We start from the raw sequence: 27,213 nt of genomic DNA on the forward strand, positions 1-27,213 counted from the left end.
TTTAAAAATAATAAAATACAGACACATAAGGTGACTACCCAGGTGGTCAAAATAGAGCAGCAGTGCTTGTGCCTCAGAGCCTTAACTTTCAGAGAATCCCAGTATTTTCATTTGGAAAGCTCAGAAGTTTATCACTACACAGATAGTAGATAGATAAACTATGTAGATAGTTTACCACTATCTACACAGAAGCAGACAGAGGTATCTTCTTTGCATGATCAATATGTTACAAAACGCTCCCAAACAGCTCCTCACCCAACCATGGGATCCAACACGATAGCTCTGGGTTCTTCCAGGTCTTCTGATATCAAGATTTTCCTCATGGTGCCGTTAAGCCTGGTGACCTCGATGCGGTCCGTGCCGGTGTCCGTCCAGTAGAGGTTGCGGGCCACCCAGTCCACGGCGATGCCGTCGGGGTGCGCGATCTGCGCCGTCACCACGAACTGGCTGCCCGAGCCGTCCAGGAAGGAGCGGCGGATGGCCCTCACTTCGTCGTCTGTCCAGTAGATGTATCCTTCCAGAGGGTCGAAGTCGATGGCGATGGCGTGGCGGATGTCCTCCAGCGGCAGCACGATGTCCGTGAAATCCGGCGTGTCCAAGGAAATGCGCCTCAGGTCCGTCCGGCGGGCCAGGAGCAGCAGCGCGGTGGCACCTGCAGGAACAAGACAAAGCATCTTGGAAACACTCCTGGAAACAGAGAACCTGAGTCTGTTCTTTCCCAACAACATGGTCTAGCCACCTTGATTTCACAGTGTTAAAAATAGGTTAGATCTTGGGATTCTGTGGTTGAGATGACCCCCGAGGTATTAGAAAGGTTTTTTTCCCAGCCCCATGACTGCTGAAGAAGTTGAGATTCATTGGTTCTGTTTTTCAAGGTTGTTTATTTTCTCTTATCTATTACATTCTTTCTCTGATCTGCTGAGATCTGTCTGGCAGGTTGGGTTGTGGCACAGTGGCTGCCCTTGGGGTGGTGATAACTTTTTATACTACGAACTACGAGTACTTTATTTACAATAATTTTCCAATACCTATCACTTATGTCAGACAGTCTGTCTCTACTCTAAACCAAGCGAAAAGTGTCACCATCCCAGCAGAAGATGGAGGACAAGAAGAAGGAGAAGAAGGACAGGACACACCCAGATTCCTCCATTTTGCCTCTTGAACCCCCATTCTAAACCCCCAAAATTCTACTTTTTCACCCTGTGACAAATTAATTATCATTCTACTCAAACTCTTGTGGCTTGTAAATCTTCACACTAAGTTGGTAATTTTTTCCATGGACTAAAATCAAAGGCACAGGTGTTTTTGACTCCATGCCAAGGTCTCTGAGCCCCTTGCCAGGGTCTCAAATCACCCAGGGCAACCAGAGGAATGTCCTAGGTCCTGACAGTTAGAAATCGTTGTAAAAAATAGTTGATAGATTGTTAAGCATATACTATTCGTTTGGTTGTTACATTGTAAAAGGGGTTAAAAGAGTAATACACCTAAGTAAAGTGCACCACCCCCCAAAGGAAACCTGCCAGCCTGGACAGAACTGTAATGGGCCAATCAAGCACCTTAAACCTTCATGCAAATGAAGAATCCAAATAGAAACCAGTCCAAAGGGCCAAAAAAAAAGGATAAAAAGGGGCTTCTGACCCACTGAATCTGTGCTGCTCCATGCTCCATCTGGGACCGCTGGGCCGTGGGCCCCCTTGCTTTAGGCCTTTCTCTTTTTTTATATAATAAAAGCTGAAATCACTTTAGTACCAGGAGCCTGCTCTTGTTTTTATCAACAGGACCCAACCAAACTGCTGGATATCAGCAGAGAATTCCACACTAAATGTGAAGCTGCTCACAATATCTCTGCTTATTCTTCAGAACAAGTCAGATGTGTTTACAGAGAAAATTCAGTGGTCCTTTCCTTTCCCAGAATGTATCATGTTGCACATATTCTCGATCCATATAGTTCCCTCCAAATTACTGAAACAGATATGCAGCAACTATGCTGCTATTTTATGCAAATCAACAGATGGCCTGCAACCTCTTAGATGAGAAATTAATTATTTACTGACTGTTTGCTGTTGGTGAGAGGACAACCATGACAAACAAGCTGTATATTTCAACAACGCCTGATAAATGGAGAAAATGTAACAGAACACCACGAGTAAAACTCTTTTGAGAAACTCTTATTGGAGAAGTCAGATTTGGGAACAGACCACTGTGCAATGACCATGCAGAGCAGGAGGGCTGTGACCTTCTCCCACATTTGCTAAGAACAAGCTTATTGAAGACATAAAGATAAATAACAGTGTCTTATAAAGTAATTTTGAGCCAAAGCATACAAAAGCCTTGCTGGCTTTTGGGTGAAAAGTCAGAATCACAATAAATAACTAAGATCAGCTTGCAGTGCAGAAGATGTTTTCACATAGGCAACTCAGCATGTTTAATGGTACTATCAACGACAGTTGCCTTTATTGTCTAATCTAGTTCATTTTCATTTAATTTTCTATTCTATGTCCCCAGTTTTCAAGGTAATGAAGGATAAACATGCACCACACCCCATTCCAATTAAACTGGCTTATCAGTTTGGAGTCTTAGGGAGATAAGAGCAGCTTAGGCCCGAGGGAAGCCTGAGCTAAGGTGAAAAATGCATGTATAATTGCAGGGAAAGTGTGGTGCAATGGCTCTCCTCAAAGAGTGAGAGGACAGGCTTTGGCAGGGACTGATGGAGGATGAGGGGGAGGGTGGAGAAGGCTTAGGAAAACAAATGCATGAACATGCAGTGAAAATGAGCAATTGCCAAGCCACATTGTGTCCATGTCTCGATTTTGATGTGTAAGAGGTATAAATAAGAGCTAGAAGACTGAAAGAGCTAAAACTGAAGTAAATTGCTGATGAAAGAATAATTTTGGTGTCTGATGCCAAATTTTTTTTTTAAAAACAGTAATTGATGTCAGTGCTAGCTGAAATCTCACTGCATGCTAAACCTTGGAAAGATGCCAAAGCAGCCACTGCTTCATTTACAGCAAGTTTTAGGTGTTAAAAATCTCTAAGACACTTTCACAGTGCTGCAGGAAACAGCACCTTTCAACAACTGAAGTTGAGGATATTATTACAAGTGTTTCTGATTGGTTGTCCAGAATGGACTAAGACCAGCTTTGGGATCCTCTGTCCTAAAACACCTTGTGTTCAGAAATACATGTACACACTACTCAACTGTTCTTCTAGTGAGTAACTCTTATGCATTAATTAATCAGGAGGGGAGAACCTGTAATTACATGCCTATGTATCCTTCAAAATACTGTAAAAGCATGAGACACAGCCAATGGAAAAAAAGGCCTGGTTGAGAGGGGTTTTTTTTTATAATTACAGAAGCAATTAATCTTGACACAGCAGTCTCTGTGTACATCTGTATTTGCTGCTACTACATACAACAAAAAATTCAGCATCAAGATTCAAGCAGACAGGTGTATTATGTTCATAGAAAGTCTTAGTACATCACTAATCCCTACAACTTAGGTTCAAGGAAGAAAGAAACCCCTACCACATTTTCTTAGCAACTTCACAGTTATTTATCCAGCATAAATGGATTAAATATGATAATGACAAACATATTAAAAACACCAAACAATGATATCTTTTGTGCATTATCAAGTAAACCTAAGGTTGAGGAAATGCCCTAACCTCAGAGTTCAATATATATATTGTCTACCATATACAGAAATAGCGTAAGGCATAATTTAAAAATAATTTGTGTGTTCTGGCTGAAGTTGACAGTCATTTCAAAGAACCAATGCCAGGTTTCCAGAAAGACTCAGTTCAGTATAACCATACCCTTGCTCAAACTCACCCTTAAAATTGACCAATTGACCTTCCCATTCTTCCCAAAGTCAACCCATTTCAATAGCTTCAGTATCCTGCTTTCAGCCTGCAACCCTGTTGTTTAGTCAAACAACCCATGTGTTTAAACTTGAATTCAGCACTGGGAAATGAGTGGCTTTCAGCTACCCCGTGCTGGACTCTGGACCCCGAGCTAAGAATTTCATGGTCCTTATCTGGCGGCTTTGCCAGCATTCCAATCCCTCCATCAAACACCAGCCCTGAGCCCTCCAACCAGGCAATAAAAAGTTGAAAGCTTGCTTCAGAGCTATTACCCAAACATTTGCAAACCAACACCTCAGCTGCTCAGTTAGATCAGAAGTCATTCAGCCCAGGAAAAAGAAACCCGCAGCAGAGAAGCATCACACCTCCAGGCAGGTTGAGGGAAAGATGGCTCTGAATAGCTCCAGGCTTGTCCTGACAATAGCAAGAGCTGGGAGTATTTATAGACTGATCCCATTACCGCCTTGAGAACAGCTAGGGAAAAGAACCCCAGGTGGTCTCAGAAGTGTGGCAAACACCAGCTGTGCAAAGTTTACCTGGCTGGGCACTGATCACCACTCAGAAGATGCTCGAGGTACTCAAGGGTATCAGGACATGACAAAACCAATCAATTTTGTTCACTTCTACTCCAAAGATCAGTTATGAAGCAAAAGCTAAGATGACAGCAGGATCTCCAGACCTCTTGCCATGCCTAAGAAAAATCAAGCCTCTAATGATGAGCATGAGGGAGAGAGTATCATGAGTACAGAATCATATTTCAAAAAAAGAAAAAGACAATGCAGGCTGCATGCAAGCATAACTTTATTTTTGGCTTTAAAAAAAATTTATCAGCACTTATTAGGGGAACTGGAACAAGTCACAAACGTATAAAACTCCTCAAACCTCAGCTGGCTCAGATGTTTTCAAAGGGCACATGGAGGCTGCAGCCAGAACTCTGATCTCACACACATATGCAGACCTGAGGCAGTTTTCCCTCTGTTTCTAAACCATTCAACTTGTGGACTAAGCTCGAGATTCTTTTCAGCACTGCCTCAAGTCACAGGATATTCAAGAGAGTTAGCAATTTTTTGAAAGTCAAGTCCCTTACTTGTCTAAATATGGACATATAAGCCTTACTACTCCAGACTCTTAGTTTTGAGAGCTTTAGCCTACTTTTATTAAGCACTTTGAAAGCTGGGATTACAAGCTCATGGACGGTGCATTACATTAGTACTGGAACTAATGCTTGCCTCAAAAATTCACTATTAAAATTCTAAATAATTTAAATCTGTGTGCTAGCTGAAGTCAAGAGAAGGGGGAGAAAGGGGGAATCAGAGCAAGCACGAAGATACATGCAATGGCACAGCTTTAAGTCCAATGCCCTTCTAACCTTTATAATTAATTACATCTTCTCAATGATATACAGGCCTCAGTCATTTGTAAGTTATTGAACTTTAAAACCATCAGTGGTTGCTGAGCTACACAGACACATGCTCAGGAATGCATACAAAAGAAGTGCTAGACCTAAGACATGTATAATGCATTCCCTGTATCTGAGAAATCACGATTATTAATACATCCCAAATAGAATTACTTCACATTTGGCCAAAACATTTAATTCCTAAATGTTTTCCCCCAGTTTTCCCCCAATTTTGTGAATTACTTCACATTTGGCCAAAACATTTAATTCCTAAATGTTTTCCCCCAGTTTTGAAGTCACTGTTGTCAAAGAGTCCCTGATACAACAATACAAACTAGAGATTTTCATGCAAGCTCAACCTTAAAACTACAAAGGCAAAAGAACATGCATCTGCAATTAATTATATATTTATTCTTTCCTTTAAAAAGAAATGAAAGAATGAAGGTATGAAACTAACATCCTGATCTGTGCCTGGCTATTTCTGACAAAGCAAATTAGGCAGTGGACAGCCCTAAATTGCAAAAGGAAATGTAAAATTCTGCTTCCTGCCTCCAGGCCTACCAGGGAAATAGGATGTGAGTATCCATGGGCAAAAAGAAAGATTCCTTTCCTGGAAGAGAACAGAATGGCCAAAGCATGAAGCATGAAGCACTGCTTTTTCTTTGTGAGGCAACACACACCTCCTTGCTCAGCTGAAGTCGCCACTGGTTTTCTCAGTTTAAACCACGTTTCACTGTTGGCAGAAGCAACTGCAGGACACAAATCAAACTCCTTACAGGCAAAGACAGAAGCTGAGCACATGCACAGAGAGATCTTCATGTACTTGTAAGAATCTAACTCCAATGACAAACTCATTGATATAAGAAGATTCAGGTTTGTCTTACAACTATCAAAAGATCATTTCAATGTAGCACTGCCAAACAGGACAGTAGAACACACAACACTGAAAAAGAAATTGCAGTATGTTGTGCAGAAGAGCAATACATTACCAAGAATATGACACAAGGTGCTAAAAGCTCTCTGGCAGAAGACCCAAGTCCTGCCTGGGTGCTCAGAAAGGACTCTTTGCTTCACATGTTACTGAGAGAGGACTATCTGGCCATGAAATAACTTACTTTGCCTCTCTTTTGTTTGAGGGACAGGGATTTACAAACTTTCACCTAGGCAATGGGGGAGCTAAAACCTCGCTAGAAGCCCACATCTCAGTATACTTCACTGTTTTGATTTGTATTATCAGGTATTAGAACAATAGTTAGTTTTATTCTAAGGCATCACCCCTTCCTGAAACGCTGTGAAGAAATATTTCAAAATTGGAACGTGTGTGTGTGTGTTATTGTATTCACAGATCCTACCAGAAATATAAAACTCCTCAAAGGTATGATTAAAAAAAAACCCTACAAAAATGAAGAAACTAGCACTGGCAGAAAGGCAAGGGAGGAAAAGATTTCCTATAAACCAAGATTATTCAAAAACGCTAGGTTGTCATGGAAACTGCTCAGGGAGGGTCAGCCAGCCTCACCTTTGGCTGCCAGCATCATCTGTCAATGCCAAAGCACTGCAAACACCACAAACACACACTCAAAATTCACCCATCAGAATCTCTCCAGCACAGCCCAGTATTCTCCACAGCACAGCATGAAATAAAGCTCTCTCCTCAAAGAGGCTCATTTCACCATGAAACAATTTGGTTTAGGAACCAGGCTGATTTTAGTCTACTGCTAGAAAACAAAACCATCTTAATAAAGAGAAACTCAGCCTAATTTTTCACCTTTCTTCACTTCTCAGTCACCAGTCTCTCCCATGGTCATGTACACATTCTAATTGCAAATGGGGATTTAATCAGCACTGCAGCATTAGAGATGTATACTGAAACTATTTGAAGTAAAAATGTTCAGTTCTCAGGGTTCTGCTCTACTTTCACAGCAGATATAGAGAACAGGCAAGTACAAGGGGAAAAAAACAGCCCAAGAATCAATCTGATCCCACCTCTGCACACTTAAAAATGAGAAAATAAATTTATTTCCCAGGGGTCCTAGAGGAGCCTAAGAAAGGAAGTCCCCACAGAGACAAATCCAGATTTACATCTTGAACTCTGGTCCATGACTACTCTGGCTCTGTTCAAGTGCCCTGCTCTCCTCCCTCCCCCAAATCAATAATTGCAGCCTTTGCACCTACAGGAAGGAGTTCCAGGGGATCTGTGCCTTGAAGAGCTCTGGAAAGTTGTAAGTCACTCACAAAAGCCCTAAGTCTGCTTAGGGATCTGCACCTCCCTTCAGGGAGAGAGGAGTGAAAAAAAAATCAGTTTTGGAGCATGCTCAGCTCTAAATGCTGAACTTCTTGCATGAGTATGTCAGAAATTAGCCCTGCACAGGATCAAAGCTGCACAAAACCAATGGACCTGATGAATAATTTGAGTAGGTTGTTTCATCTGGGTTATGTGCTGTCTCCTTTCTAAGACCAAGTTAAATAAACAGTCTCAATTTTCTCCCCTCTTCCCACCCTTTTTTTTCCAGAAAAGGCAGAGGCAGAATGTGCCCAAAAGATAAAGCAGGAGAATGGTTGTTTAAAATGCAACATGATATTGACAAGCATAAGAGAAATGCTCCTGTATAAAGTTTTTTGCATACAACTGGACAAAATACTGTAGCAATTTGGTTAACAATATTTCTAGTACAGTGGGGGCTTATATTCTGTAAATCAAATACGTATTATGACTGACTGGGAACAGAAAATTTGGCTTCTCATGTTCAAGGAGTGGAAGAAAAGAGCAACAGTTCTAAATTCTGAGACATCAGAAATGGCTAAAAAAGTGAAATGATGATTCTGAATATCTCTGCATGAAAAATCCTTTTAATAAGGTTCTGGGGTGGATTTTTAGTACCATTCTTCTACTTACCCTTGGTAATTTACTTTGATACACTGGAATTTATCTGTGCATATCAAGTATTTTTGAAAAAGCACATGGATTTGTGTCACATTCTGACTGCATACAACCAACCCAGAGCAGTATTATTAAAGCTTCTCCTTACACCAAGGGAAATGGAAGAAAAACATCTTGTTTGTGTATTGGGAAATTCTTATAAACAATCCTGCCAGGCTAAATTGGGAGCTGCTTTTCACATAAAAGCAGCAATTTATTTTAACAAGGTTCACAGAGACACTCAAAAATAATCAGCAGAGAGCATGAAATAGCATGAAATTAAAGAAAACTCTGAACATAGCTGACAAACCTGAAATAATTTTTGAAATATAGAACTCCAATTAAAATAATATTTCTGTATCCATTTTATTTGGCTTCTTTACACTAAGCTCTGCTGTATCATTTCTTCTTCTATTTACTTCTGTCCTAGGGAGATGATCTGCATGAAAGATGGTTATTTATGATCCAGCTAATTATCTCCCAGTGTTAATTTTGAGCCTGTTAGTGTACTACAGCAACCACAACACAACATCACAAGACCTACACTTACAAAATGTAACAATTTAAAATCATGTATATTAGCCCACAATGAGAAACTAAAAGCAGTTTTTGGTCAGAGATTGCAGCTCTAAATCTTGATCATGTCTTGAGTTTTAGGGCTTTTAGCGCCTCTAAAAACATGTCATTATTTTCAGAGAGAGATGTCAGGTGTGTGTATAATAAATGGACATCAGACTTGAAAAAAAAATTAAAAGGAGCTATTGTACAATCTAATTAACCAAATACTTCATGATCAATGTCAGAAATATTTTAGAGACAGCAGAGGATGTAGGTATCTTTTTCTCTAAGAAAAAGCAACAGCAGAGCCCCCCAAAACTTAAAGGGAGTTAGTGACAGAGATAGAACTGCAACTTAAATTTTGTAACTGGAGGTAACCTGCCCTTCAGTCATGAGAATTCTTCCTTTTTACAATGTAGAGGGCATTTTCCAAGCACTTTTATCTGTACTTCAAAATCATACATAGTTTCAGAATTTGCCACCCCTAACACGCATCATTCATATAGTGCAGCTGGAAGAACCCCTTTCCCTCCAAAAGCTACTTTGTGCTTAATCTAAAGGATTTTTTAAAAACAAAGCCTACCATCTTTGCAGGTCTTTCCATTCTCAAGAAGTCTCACACCAGTGGGACATGCACATTGATAAGAGGGCTTGGTAGGAGACATCAAACACAAGTGGGAGCAGCCACCATTATTAGTTCCACATGGGTTTGTAGCTGTTAAACATAAATCACACAGATTAATGCTTCTGATAACGAATGACCTCATATCATGTGTTAAGACACAAATGGCATTTGAGTGGTAGAATCAGTGGCAGCAACACAGATTAAAGGAGGAAATGATAAACACAGAACAAGTAAAAATTACTTCCAAGTGTTGAGTAGTGGGGTACTTATGGTACCAAAATGCACGGATGTTGAATGTTTCCCTTCTTGGGAAAGTAGCACTTGGCTCTAAACAAGAACTTTGTTTCAGCTCTGCTCTTCTCATTTTTACAAACTCTTCAGCATGCTGGTGCTGAATGTATATATAAAAACAAAATACAAATACAATAAATTAACACAACGGTTAAGACAGTGAACAGAGCTAGTCCTGCTTAATATCATCTGTCAGATTAACACTCCTTTCCACTCAGGAGCTACCACTTAGAAAAATAAAAATACTGTGTTGCCTGAAGTTATGGTACAGGAGACAGAAAAATACGACAAGAGCATAAATGTGTCGGGCAGAAAAAAAGTGTAAGAGATGGGGGGGTTTCTTGCACTTAAAAAGCCCTACAAAAATGCAGAGAATATCTGGTTTTCCTTTGGGTCTTTTGCTATTCTCTGCACTGGAAAAATTGCATCATGACGTGGTTGAAGCCACCCAGCACCATACAGAAAGACTAATTAAAGATTTTTGCAAATCAGTTCCAGATTGCAATTAAAAAAAGAACAGCAAGACAGCTTACCATTTGGCTGCCTCTTCTGGCTGAAGGCATGGATATCCATGGGGGAGAAGATGTTGGAATGGATCTCACGCAGGTCCTCCCCGGAGTACTTGCTGCAGGCCAAGATGGAATGCGTGTTCCAGTCCGTCCAGTACAACGTGTCCCCAAACAGTGTCAAAGCAAAGGGATGTGGAAGGGAGCCTTTAACCACTGCTTGCCTAATAGAGCACAAGGAGAAAATGAATGTTCAAACACAATTCATGTGACAGTTTTGCCCGAACACAGCTTCTGTGAAAAGATGTTTGGGTATTGTTGATCAGAACTTTGTGTTTGTTTATTTCTGGGAAACAAATATAGTGGCCCTGCTTTGGGGAATGATATGAAGGAACAGCACAGGAATGCTATTTTCAGGCTGCCTACTGATGCTGAGAAACTCAAGAGATGCTAACTGAAATCCTTACTGAGATCTGTTGGTACTTTTTATCTCTGGAACAGTCCATGCCTGTAGGGCTCTCTGCCACCACATGAACACCAGCTGATTTTATGCAAGTCTGACTGCTACCTGCTGATACACCATGTCCACCAATTCCAGCCTCAGCAGATTTCACACTGAGACAAATTGGTCAATTAGCTATCCGTCCATCTCTTCCAGTTCTTCTTTTCAACCATCAAAAAACACTATAAAGTAGTTTTTCACTCTAAAGAAATCCTTAAAGTTACTTCTATTATTATGAAATTATTAAGCTATTGTTTTTACTGTAAGCAGTGCCATTAAACAGAGTTCTAGTGATTTTCTGCCATGGTAATGATATAATTTCTGAGCAAACTGGGTCACTGCCTCTCTCCAGGTTCACAAACAAAATTAAAGCATATACTCATATATTTTATGTATATATACAAAGACATGCTCATTAGCCATCACAAAAATGCAGCACAAACATTACTGAAGACAGTTTTTCCAGGTTCTTGTGATGTAGAAACTAATTATCTGTACCCAAGATTCTCAGAACTGGAATTAAGTAGCTCAAGTCTTATTTTTATTTTATTCAGAATCACAGAAAATTTTAAGATGGAGAGGACTACAGAGGTCATCTACACCAACACAAAGCATGGTCACCACACAAGTACCACTTACAGGAGTGCTTCTTCCCACCTCCTTTCTTAACTGCCTAAGTGGAAGTGTGTTCCCACCTAGGCAAGGTCCTTCTGAACAGTGGGGATCACCATCCCTTTCCTGAACTGGAAGCACAAGGGATTGATACACAGCCCTGCTACTCCTTCAGAATAAGACCCACTATGAACACCAGCCTCCCATTTTTCTTCTTGCAGAGAAGACAGTAATCATCCATACATTTACTGAGAAAACACCCCCACACCACAGGCATGACTTCTGGAAATAAGTCTAACTGAAATGGTTTAACAGATGACAAAAATACTCTTATTTTCCAAATATTTGCTGTTAAAATGTAACAGAAGAGTACATTAAAGCAAGAAGATTGAAGGTGTCTTCTGAATACAAAGAAACTACAGTCATTACTGTCCTTTCGCCTTAGCTTCTGGAAAAAAGATGCATTATCTTGAAAGCTTTTTTTTTTTTCTATAGATTCCCTTGCTTATCACTCTAGCGTTCCAATTCTACACGAAATGAAATCTTCTATTTCTTGGTATTTTGCACTCAAAAGTAGGACATAGTATCTTTTCTTTCTTATCTCTGTCTGGAGTCAGGTATATATTTGCTTCTAATTAAATGCACCAACTAAGCATCTTACAAAAGACCATTGTAACATAATTTAAAGCTGAAACCTGCCAGCCAAACAGTGAAGCCAGAATGACACAAAACATTCTGGTACCAAGTATAAAGGCATTCTAAATCTGCAAACATTTTAACCAACCCTACCCCCAAACCCTAAATATCTTCAGATTTGAGTTTTAGTCTAGAGCAGGCTAGGAGACTAAGTCTTTATGTATGACATTTGACAAATGACACATACAGCATTTTGTCATATGAAACAGAAGCAATCAAAGACTCTCACTATACCCAAACCTGCACCAAAGACAGCATTCCCATAATAAAGAAGCCACATTTTTATGAAGCATTCTGGCTAACTTACTTTAAAACAAAACTGAGCAGCCAAAAAAAAAAACCCCAAAAAAACACAGAGAGGAATTTTACATGGGATTTCTACCCACCAGTAGTGGGAATAAATCTTTTAGTACAATAGCTGCTGTTAGACATACCTCACTTTCAGACAAGTCTCAATTCATATGACAATGCATCAGGTGAACTGTGACCCTTATTCAAACCAGCCCTTATCTGGAGAGATTCAGAACCCCTTCATTTGACTGTGCTGTCAGTCACAGTCTTGAAGCAATTACTCCTCAACTTGTATTATTTTTCTCAGCAATATTTTTCTCAGCAGCCTTATACCATTGCAGGTATAAGGTTGCAATGCATGAAGATGGCTTTGGGTCCAAACACAAGAGTATATTTCTTGCATCTTATTAAGATCAGTATTACCAGTAACATGTACTCTGTAATCTTCGTTTCCAGCAAGCCAGTACAAGGTGATAGCTCACTTCCAACCAGCAAAACCCGCAGGGCTTTTTCCCAGGGCTTGAGTTGAGCTCAATGAGTCTCCACACCCTAATGAGGAGCAGGAGGAAGGGGCTGGAGAGCCCAGCTATTAGAAAACAGGAAAAGAGAAGGTGCAAGAAATGACCTTCTGATGGCTGCTGTGAGCTGCTGTGCTTCAGCACAACCTGCACTAGGAACTGCAGAGCTCTCTCTGCTTTTGGTGAGCAAGATGAGGGGCCCTGACTTCTTCCTAGACCAATTATTTATTAAACACACCCAGGTGGATGAAGGTGACCAGTGTCACCTGTAGCACTCAGCTGCTGCACAGTGCTGATGGGAGCCTGCAAGAGCTGAAATGAGGGATGTGGGACTCCAGGCAGCTCTTCAAAATGCAGTTTATTACATCCAAGGCATTACAGCAGTCCAGGGTCATGGGTGACAGAGCCTGTGCCTGTAGCTGTCAGCTCCAGCTGCAGGCAGGCCTGGAGACCCGTAGTTTAGGTTACAAATGCATTTTATACTTTGCTGAGCATCTTAATACAGTAGAAACAATCTATATTTTAACTTTTATCTATAGCCTATCATAACTACTATAATTACCATATTCATGTTACTATTCTCCAATCACTAAAAGTTAGTACATTACAGTTTAAGCTAGAAGTTATTTTTCAGTTTTCTTGCAGTGGAAAATTCTGAGACCTTTTTTCTACTTGCAACATCTGTTAACTTGTTCACCTGTGCTATCTTTCTGCTTGGTAAAAACATCTTCTTGTTTGAGGTGGGTTTATCCTTTGCTCTAAGCCATAAAAACCCCTTCTAATTAACCTACCCTTTGCTTCCTAGGTTACCCAGTAAGATTAGCTCAGCAATTCTTCTATATCAAAACTTGCTTGCATCTCTATTCCTTCTCCAGATTCTACATTCAAAATCTTTCTGCTAAGCATACACATCTGTGAGACTTCCTTGTCAAACTTTCATCCTTCCCAACAGAAGCAGGTGCCTCCCACCTCCAGGGTGGTTCACAAGCACCCATACAGGGCTGGGGAGCAGAGAGGTCTCCCCATTCCTGGCCCTAATGGGTTCCAGGTACAGCTCTGCAGGTGCAGTTGGGCTGATAGGAACTGACAGACAGCTCCTTGCCAGGCTTCACTGCAACAAGTGACAGGACAGCAAAAGGCTCTCCACCCTATTATCCTTCATCAAGCTCCTTGGTTCCTTCAGACTGCTGCACTTGTGTCATTAGTCTCGTTTAAAAGAGACGCCAGAGACAATGGGAAAGTGAGAGCTGGGGATAAGGAGTAATGTTATTCATTCAGGAGACATCTCCAGGGCCTCAGCAAGATGCAAATTGGCTATATATTAGATGGAACTAAGCACACACAAACTTTAATAATCTTCCCTGCACCAGGCATATAATCACATAAATTTGCTTTAAAAATCTGGATTGTGATTGACATTTAAAAGGCCAACATCTCTGTTGAGTTGGCTGGGAAGGAAATGTGTAAAGGGACAGCAGAGAAGGAAGGGGAGGAGAGAAAGAGAGAGAGAAAAGAAGCAGTCTCCACAGAAATGAAATTCAGTCTGTGTTGAATGTCATGATTTCCCAAACACAACTATTTATCATCATGGTAATCAGAGATGCCATTACAATAAATATTGGCTATGGTAGAGTTTTCTACTGTCTGGAGAAAATATAGATTTGATTTAAATATATTCACCTTTGTTCTATTCTTATTCTGTTAAAGAGTCCTGTGAAACACTTTGTGAAGATAAAGGAAACAAACAATAAACAAGTAAAGCAAGAATTGCAAAAGGAGCTACCAAACTCTGAAATAGAACAGACACGTGAAACTTCATAGACAGTCTATCCAGTTTTATATAAACAATGACAAAAAAGCTTTTGCTTCAGGATAATATGAATTTCAAAGATGAAACACACTTGAAATAAAAATTAACAGCAAAATTACCAAAAACCATTAAATTCATATCTTTTATTTTAACCAGGATTGCCTCAGTCTGCCTTTATTTCTTTTTCGACTAATACTGGCATTCAAAGCTATGTTATAGCTATGAAATTTCATAATTCAGATCACCAAAAGAAAGCCAACAATAATCAAGATAATTTAAATTTAAAATATAATAAGAACTACTATTCCCCCCGAGAATATTAACAGATGTTTTATATCCAAGCATAACAGCATTTTTCCATCAAAGTAAACAAGTAAACAGCATCCATGAACCAACTGCCTTTTATTCTTGCTGCATTAGTGTCTTCTAGTCTCAAGACCTGATCAGAACACCTGCAGAAAACCTGGGGTACTTGAGATGTTCTGGCCTGTATGTCCCTGAACCATCAACACTCCAGCTCCACAGTAGCAAAACTCCTTTCAGGTGACCCCTGAGGCTGCCTTTGTTCAGTCTTCAGTACAGGGTGCAAGCATTTTTGACATTTATGTTTCACTCCATTTCTCCAGTCTCCCTATAGGCTATCCCATACCTATTACCATCTCCCAGGCTATCAGAAAGGGGGGGGAAAAAATCTGCTTTTAGTGGTCATCATATTAAAGAAAGCATATAAGAGGTTTGCATGAAGCAAATTAAAATATTTTAAACAAAACCTTATTTACCAACTACAGAATGCTTATTGATTTGAGTATTAACAAAGCTGCAGGAATACACATCTTCAGCTTGTGACAATTGGAAATATTAGCAAGTGGCCAAAGCACTCAGAGCATGAATCAGATGAAGCAGGATCAAAGACTAAGATGCACCCAAAAATACCACACAAGGGATGCCACAGGGAGGGCAGGGAGCTCTGGTTCCCTCAGCTCACAGGATCTCCCTCTCCTGCCAACCTAAAAACATTTGCAACACAAACTCAGAAAAGTAATGCATTTTTATGTATTTTTACCATGAATGCTTATCCAAATATTCCTATCAGAAGACAAGTCTGCTTTTAATTAGCTGAGAAAGTAAGCAAGAAACATGATTTGTGGGATATAATGCTCTCTTTTCAGACTGAAGTGTTTTTGCCTTTTGCCACTTCTTTAAGCCACAACTGCCATGTGTTTCCAGAAAGAATATATAATAAACAGGTCTAGCCATGACATTTCAAATCCCACCTGCAATCAAAGTCTGAAAAAGTCAATCAGAAATCGAATTATGGTCAAGAAATGAAGTCATTCTGTGGGTCATTTTTCAGGCAAACAGATGCTTTGAAGCTCCAATTTCCAGCATTTTTGTCTTCAGAAATACCATGGGGAAGAACCAAGAAATTCAACCTAGCTCTATGTTCAAATAATCTAATTAATTCTGTTTATGCAGGATTCTCTAGCAGTTTTAATTAGGGCATTATTTGGCTTCTGCACTGGCCTGTGTTGGTGAGGTATTGAAACAGGCTTCTCACCACTGACTGGTTCTTCATTGCTTGAAGGTAAGCAATTTCATCACCCAGAAATATACAGAAAGATATGAACAGAACATGAGATTTTATACCTTGTACCTAATGTCATGTACTGTACACATTATAGGCAAATAAGGAAAAAATCCTCTTCTAAATGCAGGGATACAATATTTTCAGTGTTTCAACACATCTGCAACTAATCATCTGGCAGACAGACATGAGCTGATGCTTGAAAAGAGGAACTAGAAAAAAAATCAATGCTCAAGTGCAAACTTGAAGACATTCACCTCTTGCAAGAGCTTCCCAGCTTTCTGACAGTTGCTGAAAGTATGTTTTCTTACAGTGGCCTCAAAAACCATCTCATTAGCACAAACACTTCCTGGGGGACCTTGTAAGTGCATTTCCCTTCAGCCAGTAACGTGTTAACTTATTAATTAGAACTGCTGCTGCAGGGTAAAGGAAGGGGAAATTAATTCAAGAACTGCTTTAGCAGGCCAACCTATCTTGGGGACTCTACTCACAGGAGAGCTGTCTGCATTTCAGTTTTGATTAATTAGTCCCACAAAAAGCAACTGTTCCTTCTGATAAGAGCAGGGCAAGAGCTGCAAAAAAACAAAACCACCTCTTCTATGCATCAATTTAGTTCTGTAATTATTGCATTCTGACATGAAAAACTGTTCATTCCTTTCTCTCACTGGCAAATCAAGGGCATTAGTCATCAAGTTCTTTGCTCTTCGTCTTTATTCTAATGAGCCCAACACTGGAGCAGCTAGGGCTAGTAAATCCCAGGGCTAGCAGGTAATGAACCATAATCATCCCTGTAAAATTTGCTAGAGAGGTTTTCTCACGAATTTATGACTCTACCACATATTTAACTGAGTACTACTGCCAGAGCTGTCACGCACACTGCTTTAGTGGCTCACTGTGACTCCACTCCTACTGGAATGGGTGAAAAAAACTCCACCAAACCCCAAAATCAAGGCTTATAATTTGTTTCTCTCTCTGCATAATCCTCCCACCAGCCTATTGTACTCTTTCACTTTCCAGACCTCTGCAAACAGCAAGTAAAGGATTCATGTCCATCATGCACCTGGGATGGGGCAGCCCTGGATACACTGGGAGTGAGAGGCTGGAAAGCAGTGCCAGGGAAAGGGACCTGGAGGGGCTCCTGGTCAATGGCCAGGTGGACCTGAGGCTGCAGTGGCCTGGAGCCAGGAGGGACATCCCTGTCCTGGGGGCACCAGGCCTACCTGGGCCACAGAGGGATTGTCCTGCTCTGCTCTGCTCTGGGGCAGCCTCAGCTTGAATATTGTGTGAAGTTTTGGGTGGCACAATGTAAGAAAGACATAAAGCCATTAGAGAGTGTCCAAAGGAGGGCACGAGGATGGTGAAGGGCCTTGAGGGGAAGCCGTGTGAGGAGCAGCTGAGGGCACTTGGTCTGTTCAGCTGGAGGGGGCTGAGGGCAGACATGGCAGTCACAGCTTGTGCTGAGGGGAAGAGGAGGGACAGGCCCTGAGCTCTGCTCTCTGGGACCAGGGACAGGAGCCAGGGAACGGCTGGAGCTGGGTCAGGGGAGGGTCAGGCTGGAGATCAGGGAAAGGTTCTTCCCCCAGAGGGTGTCGGGCACTGCCCAGGCTCCCCAGGGAATGGTCACGGCCCCAAGGCTGCCAGAGCTCCGGGAGCGTTTGGACACCGCTCTCAGGGATGCACAGGGTGGGATTGTTGGGGTGTCTGGGCAGGGATTGTCGGGGTGTCTGGGTAGCGATTGTCGGGGTGTCTGGGCAGCGACTGTCGGGGTGTCTGGGCAGCGACTGTCGGGGTGTCTGGGCAGCGACTGTCGGGGTGTCTGGGCAGCGACTGTCGGGGTGTCTGGGCAGGGCCAGAGGTTGGACTCGATGATCCTTGTGGGTCCATCCCAACTCCGGATATTCCATAATTCAGATCAAAGTACTTCTTGGAGATATAAATCTTAAAAGTTTTAATTCTTGCGTAGTGTCAGGTGTAGAGAGCTAATATTCAGAATATAAGAATAAAAGAACAAAAAAGTTTTGGATTTCTTACAGATTTAGAAATACATCATAAATTTCTGGAGAGAACTTCCAAATTTTAGATCTCTGAGGTCTGAACTTCAATACTTTAATACTGTCAGTGACATCAATTAAAATATTTTCCTATTTACACTGCATTTTTTCATTTTCCAAACCACAAAGTCAGTTTTCTCTAAACGGTTTGAATTTTTTTTTAATAGAAGGATATTACTTCCTAACAAATTTTTCTCCCAAAGCAATTAAAACTTATGCCACCCTACTTTACATGAAGGTTTTACAATTGCTTACCTGCTACAGACTCTTTCCCACCTCCTGTCATGCAGCAGTAAAAAACTTGACAGATCACCTCTTTACTCATCTGCTTCCTTTTCTAAGTTACCAAAATTATCCAGCTCTACAAGATCCAATTTTTATGAAGATATATGTCTTTCAGTAACCCATTTGCCTATTTCAATAGGGCCAACTTCCAGAAGTTTTTTTCCAGAATATTTTCCCAGACATGACATTAGATAAGGTATCAGAAAAATTAGTAACACTTCACAAGGATAAAAGAATCTGTTCTGATCAAGAGAAATTTAGAAACAAAAACCTCAAACCAACTAAGTATAAACGTAAAGCAGCAATTTAGAAAAATGGTCTAAATACCAAGAAAAAAAATCACCAGAACTGGCAGTTTCTAAATAAACCAGAGTCTGGTTTAAGTGAGATTAGGCACTTGATAATGATCTCCTCCACACTTAACTCTTAAGGAAAAACCCCTAACTGATAGCCCTCTTAAGAAGTGGTGGAAAACTGTAGGTGGGGTTATTTGTAGGTTGCTTTTTTTTTTTTTTTTGAGGAGTTGGAGATGGCTAGGAAAAAAGACTAAAGGCTTTGTGGATTTTGGGTGGTTTGGCGGGGTGATTTTTTCCACAGAAAAGTAATATCTAAAAGGCTTTTGCTTTGGCTGCAGAATTAGAAACTGTGTTTTCTTTCCTAGTATTGGTGAATCAGTTAGTGAAAAAGATGAACAAAATAATTAAGAGATAAAATACGAATTACAGCTATAAAATATCACATTGAAAAAAGCTGAATTTCTTGGATAGCCAAAAGACAGTATCTACACAAAAAAAAAAACCCCAACACTTTGGACAGCCCCAGAAGATGTTTTTTCTTAATACAGGCAGAGGCTAAGAGGTCACAGCAGAAAAGCAACCATCCCATAAAACCCCACTATAGAACAGCCTAACTTCTGCAGTTCTTTTTTCCCCCCCTTATGATGTAATGGCAAAAAGAATAAAAAATGAAACCAAAATGCCTAGATACAGATGTTAACTGCTTTTTGAATCTTCAGAACTTTCTCACATGCCTAGGGAAAAACACGTGCTGTTAGAATTGGTTTGTGCCTCTGAGTGCTTAAGGGAAGTCAAATGTGCTTTCCTTTCTAGGAACGACTTCCCTTTCTGCCCCTCAAATAGTAATATATTAGCATACTGCCACGACATATTGCTGATACTGAAATGTATGAATTTGAAAAAGAAACTTAACCTAAAGCATTGGACTGCTTAGGGTTTTATGGCTGCATAAGAAAGAATTAGTAGATCTAAAAATCTAAATTACTTGTCTATACAAGTCTTTATTACAGGCTTAAGTAATTCCAGAGAATTTAGTGTGGAATGAGATAACTGCTGGGACTCAGGTGATTCCAATTCTGTGCCACGAGGCAGCTGCTGGACACAGCTGTGTATGCACAGACAAGGCTGGTCAGCCCCTTGCACCCAGAAAATTCAGCACCTCCCCAGCCTCATCCCCCAGGTTAACCCAGGGCAGACCAGGGAATAAACAGCATGAAAATAAAAACAGAATACCAAACCCAAATATATTTACACCACTGTGCAGCAGATCACCAGCAAGAGAGAAACTGCAAAGAAGTCAGCAGCAAAACAAGACTGAAAAAGCAGAACTGTCAGCAGGAAAGTCTGAAGTAGCTCTGGAACAAGAAAGGCTGGAGACACCAGATAAAATTAAAAATACTCAAATTTCTACTGTATATGGTAATTTCTATCCTTTGCTCTCCATTACTTGAAAACTTATGTGACAGTCTTCTTTTTTGAAAGAATCTCTAGGAAATATTTCTGTGTTTTTGGTACTAAAGTTTTTTTTCTTGTGAAACAAACAGCAAATGAAGGACTACTTCAAAATACATATCCACAACCCATGTTTTTTATTAATCAAGCTAGTCATAATACTAATACCCAAAGACACAAATTTAAAACTGCATCCAACTCCGGGTACTTTCCATGAACCATACTGCATGAACTTGTGATCACTTAAAAGGCAGAACTTAAGAGAAAAGTGATGTAACCTTTCAAACCAGCATTACAAAGACATTGTGGAGTTGAAAATAAATATCACAAGAAGACAGTGGGCATGTTTCATACATGTTGCCTGTGGTCCTACTTGTCAGTCCATGCAAAAGCATGATCTTATCAATAGAAATTATTTCTTTATGTCAAATTAACATTTGTGGTGAAAGGTGGGCAAGTCCCTAAGAGGCCAGAACAAAGAGCATAAGAAAAGATATTTCACACCCATCTAAACTAGCTGAAACATCACAAAAATTTGCAAAGAATAACCCCACAAAAAATCATCTCTCCATATGACACCTTGGGCACAAGCTGTGATTTGTGTGTGCAAGCAGTAATCATCAAACCCATCTAATGAAGAGAGTCATCAGCCAAATTCGAGATGAACACATATACACAAAGTACCAGTTATACCATAATTAAGAAGTAGCCATGATTGGATCAAAAAGAATCACTTGATTGCTATAAATCTGTTCAAGAAAAAGTCATTTTAGCATAGCTCTTCTTTAAGGACTGTTTTCCACTAATTTCCCAGCCCCTAGGATTAATGAAATTGAAATATCAATATATGCTGATACATTTTATCATATTATCTTCTGCATTTCTGAATACCACAGCAACACTGCACAGAAGACCTACTGAAAAGAGACAATTTTGCTATACAGTCTTACACTATTAAGAGCAGGATTTGAGGATTTTTTTAATGGAACTGGTTCCGAGAAAAGTCTTTGGGAGAGTTACAGGGTACCCTGAAGAGAAGGACACATTCCACTTCACAATGCTGGAAAGGTGAGGATGGTGAAGGATAAGTTTCTGACAGCACTGGTTTGCTTCAAATTTTGTGAGTGCTAATGTGACAATTCGCTGCAACAGAGATTAAAATATTGCTTAGGCAGCATCTTCTAAGAAAATCCCCACATTACACCCATAAACCAAAAACCTCTTACCTATGACTTCCATCCAGATTTGATTTGTGGATGAAATTCAGTTTAGCATCTGCCCAGTAGAGTTTCTGTTCCTCATAATCCAGGGTCAGTCCGTTTGGCCAATATATGTCCGTGTTAACGATGATGGAGCGGCTCGAGCCATCCATCCCAGCTCGTTCTATCTTTGGTGCTTCTCCCCAGTCTGTCCAGTACATGAACCTGCAGTTATTTGAAAAAAAGACAAAAAAAGAAAGCAATCATGTATAAATCTACACTTTCAGTAAAGGCACTCTCTGTTCTGCAGAGACAATGTCTGTGGAGCTCTGCTCTACTGGGTAAAGGGCACATATCCTGGGAAACAAAGCCAAGTTACTTTACAAAAAGCTGAAGAAAAACAACTTAAGACAAACCCACAGTACTGTATCAGGTTATACTTCCATATGTTTCTTTCTTTCCTTGGGTCAACTAAGAAAGTTGGAGATATCCAACAGATCTCAACAACATCTCAAAATGAATCATTTACCAGCAAATGCAGATATTACAAATTGTCATAAAAGTACAGCAGCTTCTCTAATATGGGTCAGAATTTAGGGGGGCACAGAAGAGGGTGTGCAGACTTATGGCAGACATAGTTGCATGTGATGCAGTAAAGTGGTTTTGATGGAAGATCAATTCATGCCCTTTTATTTCCAGAGAAATTCTGAGCCAAGCAGCTAAGTCAACATGTTTAGAAGCACAGCTTGCATCCAGTAACTGAGAAAAAACACTCTATAAAATCTTTTAAGACTAGACAGGTAAGTTCTAAAACATGTAACATGCATCAATATTTAAACATTTAACACCTAGTGGGGAGAGGGAAGCTACTCAGTTGCATTGAAGATTGAGGCAAAGCAAGGGAAATCACTTTGTTTTGGCTGGAGACCAGCAGGGGGTAAGAATATTTGTCCTTTTTCTGCAGGTGGTAGAAAATGGATTTACTTTTGCAGGTTGTTGACAGAATGCATAATTCTGAAGTAACATAGAATATAAACTGAAGTAACATAGAATATAAACAGACCAGTCGAAGTGTGTCCATGGTGCTTGCTCTGTTTTGTTGTTGCAGCTGGAACAGACTACTGTCCTAAATTGCTTCTCATAACCTCATGACATCTGCCAGCATTACCTGCTTGTATCTGTGCTCCAAAGCCTGGCTCAGTCAAAACAATCCAGATTAGGAAAGACCTGAAGCCTTTAATCAAACTCAGATCATCACACAACCACAACAGGTCAGTATATGGTAGCCACATGTGAAGAGGCCTAGCCACCCATCCTCTAAAGAAAAACAAATGTGCAACACATGTAAGAAACCCTTGCAGATGAAGTTATTCTTGGCAAAGGTTTAGTCTTATTCTTTTAAAGAGTCAAGAAATTCCATGTCATATCTTCCCCCTTAATTCATGTCTACAGCATGTTTGTTTTAATGTGCAGCAAAATCTGTGGACTATAGAAATGCAGCTGATTAACACAAATATTGTCCTATTTGATCCCAAGTGAGTAATTCTTCACGGAGCAATACGTTTATCCTAACACAGAGCACAAACATATCTGAAGAGAACATGTGAGATTTCTGTAGGCATAAACAAATGCCTCAGATAAATTGGTTTTTCATCAGGAAGAAGGACAAACCCCAAATAATTTTCAGATGGGTAGCACAGTAGCAAGGCACCGGGTCAAGCTATGCAATAAGAAATCACACTTGAAAAAAGAAATGTTCAAAAAAGTCAGGCAGCATTTCACCAGTGAGCATGTGAGAAAGAGAAGAGAAAAAGAGAGATTTACTTATAACTTCTTTAAGACAGCTCTGCTTTGCCCCAGCTGTCAAGTCTTAGACTTCCAAATCAAGGTTAATAGGTTCCAAGGCTCTGACCAGCCTGCTGGACTGATTTTTTTGGGGTTGAAACAGCTCATTAATTGCTGTACAGCCTCATATTCTTCCCTGTCTCATTCTCACCTCTCATGCACGCTGCAATTATTCAAGCAAAAACAGGTAAAGGTAGTTTGGTAAGAAAGTAAAGGCTTCCCAGACATCACAAAACCAGCCCTATTTCATTTGTCAAGAGGAAGACACATACACACACACACAGAACTGGTTTTAAGATTCAGTAATATTTCCAATCAGCTCCAGTGACCTCTGTGCACTTTCTTCAACGGTTTGGGTTTTTTTCACTATCAGGTTTGTTTTCCTCCACCTTGTTTGAAAGCCTGTGGGTCTTAATGTCTCCATTAAAAAAAACTCTGGAACCAGCCATGCTCCAGCTGATGACAGCCATGCAGACAAGGTAAGGGCCATTCTCTCTCTTCCCCATCCTCTTCAAACACATTTAGTTATTTCAATTAAAAAAAAAAAAAAAAAGCCACCACCCAAGCCCATGGGATAGAGCAAACTATTAAAAGAAAAGTAATGTCTTGTGCTAAATCATCTAATTATACCTTGCAATACAATTCAAATCCAGGAATCTAGATTTTAATTTTACCAGCAGAGTCTGAAAATGGTTGTGAGCTGTTATAAAAATCTAAAAACAGAAGAAAAAAAACAACAACAACAAATGTATTTCTTTTTATATGTGCTTGTAACTTTCAGTATTACCGAGGCATGCCCCCCTCCAAAGAGTTAAGGAACATCAAGTATTTGATATACTTATAGAAGAGAGGAAGGTTCTTAGACTTAAATAAAAAATATTAGTTGGTGTTTTGTTTGACTGTGGCCAAAAATGTTGGTTTATCTTAAAGTTTATCCCATCATTAAAAATTATGAACAAACAGAGAAAGAGTTTTGATAGTTTTTCCCTACAAACTGTTTTCTATGCCTCTTATGCCTCTAGCATTTTTTGATTTTTGCATTCTGGTGCATAAGGTGAATCCAGGCAATAAAACTTCCTTCTAAAAGGCCCCTTTGTACTGTATAGTTGTAACTTCACAGTTTTGATTTGCCTCAAATAGAAGGTTTTGCCACAGGAAAACAAAAACCCAACCAAACAAAAGGATGAAACAGCATGTCACAGTTCATTTTGCTTGATGAACAAATCTAATAAGTAACAGAGCTTTTTTCCAAAAAGCCCATGAAGTCTAGGCACTCTGATTGCAGAATATCCCCCATCCAGAGGAGGAAGATCACAGACTACCAATGCCAAGATTACATTTAGCAGTGATTTCCAACAGTAAGCAGAGAAGGAGAGAAATTTATTGCCAGCACCCATCAGCTTTGCAACTTCCTGATCCACAAACGTTCACTTTCCTGAGTGTTACTCAGCTGCTTAATTAGGGCAGCTAATTATTTGGTGAGGTCCTTCACAGTGAAGGCCCCAACTCTGCAATTATGCTTGGTTCAGGGCCCTAAGAACTTGTGAGCTCTACCGGGAGCTTGCAAACTTCAGAGCTTACAGCAGCCCCTGTGGAGCTCATCAGCTCTGCAGTGGACCCTGTGAAACACAGCCTGCTCCAGCACCAGCAGGACTGGCACTCCTGTAACCAATAAATACACAGTTAAACACGAGGCACTGGAGTAGTTCAGGAAAACTATGCACAATAAGTATGTTTGGTTCTTGAAAATACTGAAATTTCTTCTTGGCTCAAGAAGAAATGTTCAGGAGTTTACAAAAAGACATTTGAGTCAAGTGACCCTCCAGGTAGCTGAATGGAGACTCTTTCTGAGGCAAGTTCACAAAGGGAGGGAAATGGCAATCCAGAAGCACACAGCAGTAATGAAAGACACAGAAAATGGATTTTCAAATAAGTATGACAGGAAGGTTTTAATAACAAGTTTCTCAACTGACTGCAAAAGTCAGAAAATATTTTCGGTCCTCCAGGAAAAGCAAAAAATGTACATATAAATTAAATATGGAAATAATTCTCCATAAAAGAGAGGAAGAAATATCCTTTGGGGATACAATCAAGATAAACATGAGAGAAAATATGTTTTTAGCTAGCTGAGAACTGTGCTCTTTTACAATAGCTTGTCTCTCTAAATAAGTATATTAGTTGATTGACTAGATTAGTTGAATGTAATTTTCAGAGCTGCTTTACAATAATATCTTATGTTAATATTCAGTGCAGTCAACATAATTTTCTGTGCAAATTACCCTATCTGCAGCCTTTTGGTTGCCTCTACACTGCTCTTGCACATACTAAGAGCAGCTATGTGAGGAATGGATGTGAATCAAGCAGTAACACACTGAATCTTTTACTTTTTACCCTTGTTTTGGGTTCAGAAGCCAAAGGGTTCCCAACAGAGCTGCAGTTGCCCATTTCAGGCAGGTTTTACTCCCCTACTCAGACCTTATCTAGCAGGAGAAATAAAATCATCACAAGACCTTCCCTTTTCTTGGAATCCATTTCTAATATAAGGGATAAATGCAAATATTCCACTTTTGGAACGAAGAAAAGCTGTGATGAAGAGATCAAAAGGTGATGCTTTGTTTCTAGCTCAGTATCAGGAATGAAGTATAAAACTAGAACGAGATTTTGTAGATGGCATTCATAAACCTTGAAAATAATGCTTTAGAAAAGCCACTGACAATCTTTCATAAGAAATCAACATAGAAACATAGACCTACATGATACCTTCATTTCATAACCAAAAAGACAAAACTCAGTGTTCAAGCTAGTTACCATGGCCTCTGTTTTCAGGTATTCCAATTTAAAGAAAATGCTTGGCAATCTAACAAAACAGATGAGAGATTGTTTTTCATTTTCCCCCAGACATTTCTGAGGCTCTGTAGGAAGTAAGGTTTGACTTAGCTGTCAAACCAAACATACACTGATGCACTGCAGAGTCTCATGCCTATGGTTGTCCTTTTGGCCACAGATCCCCAGAAAAAAGAGAAAGATTAAGAAACAAGAAGCAGCTATTTTTTGCTGAATGCTCACAAAGGAAGAATTTTAATTGTTTGAGCAGGTGGAAAGGTCTCCTGCTCCTTGAACTTGTAAATTAACCTTTGCTATCTCCTGACACAAAAAGTCTAATGACATGCCTTCCACAGTTAGGAAACAAAAGCTATTTCGTGGTTTCTCCTAGAGCAAGCAGGAAATAAAGCTTGTCAAAACTTAGCAGCATTTGAAAAACAGTATTTGAAACAACAATTTTCCCAGTTTATGCCAAAAAAATAGAGAGGGATACAATTTCCTCTCTCTGCTAGATTAACACCATCCCTAGACTCTTGCTGACCTCAAAACAGAAGCAAGATCCAAATGTGCTTTGGAAGACTCCAGCCAGCCCCTTGCACAGGAGCCTCTTCAGATATTATACAGCAGACCCTGCCAAATTCACACAGCAGGTAAGCCAAGAGAAAAACAAAACATAATTAATGCAAGAGGAGATGGACAAAATAAGAGAAGAAAATTCCTTGCCTTCCAACCTACCTTGGTTCTTCAAATATAACAGGAAAATAGAGGAAAGAAAACCAGCTGGCACACTTTCAAAAAAAAACAAGCACACAAACAAAAATACCACAAACCAACAACTGTGACAGAGTCTCTCAAGAGACCAGGAGAGAAGCTGAGCCAGGAACATGTGCTGGGTAACTGCAGGGCTGAGGAGTCTCACAGAGACTCCAGCATTGCCCAGGAGGAGCCCACATACACAGAAGGACATTTTCCCAATAGTTCTTCAAGAATCTACCAAAAGGTGCAGATCTCTATGCACCTGTGAACTGAACAAAATTGTGAAAGCTAGTATGAAAGAATATTTCGCTACATTAAAACTACAAGTG

The 27,213-nt window shown here is 40.0% G+C and overlaps 1 protein-coding gene across 3 annotated transcripts in view; it reads right to left on the reverse strand.

Annotated features, from left to right (window-relative positions):
• Nucleotides 1-27,213, reverse strand: part of LRP6 (LDL receptor related protein 6) — a 116,307-nt gene that overhangs the window by 47,794 nt on the left and 41,300 nt on the right. For 2 of the 3 annotated variants that reach the window (XM_071422318.1, XM_071422316.1), the window contains exons 3-6: nt 21,488-21,685; nt 10,191-10,387; nt 9,325-9,456; nt 256-652 (exon numbers count right to left, since the gene is read on the reverse strand). In XM_071422318.1, coding sequence (XP_071278419.1) covers nt 256-652; nt 9,325-9,456; nt 10,191-10,387; nt 21,488-21,685 — 924 coding nt within the window. The remainder of the gene's footprint in view (nt 1-255; nt 653-9,324; nt 9,457-10,190; nt 10,388-21,487; nt 21,686-27,213) is intronic. The other variant, XM_071422319.1, reaches the window with a different exon arrangement.

The sequence above is a fragment of the Agelaius tricolor genome, unplaced genomic scaffold (genome assembly GCF_023055355.1).
Source record: "Agelaius tricolor isolate 1412-34295 unplaced genomic scaffold, bAgeTri1.0.p SCAF_3, whole genome shotgun sequence".
Classification (NCBI taxonomy): Eukaryota; Metazoa; Chordata; class Aves; order Passeriformes; family Icteridae; genus Agelaius; species Agelaius tricolor.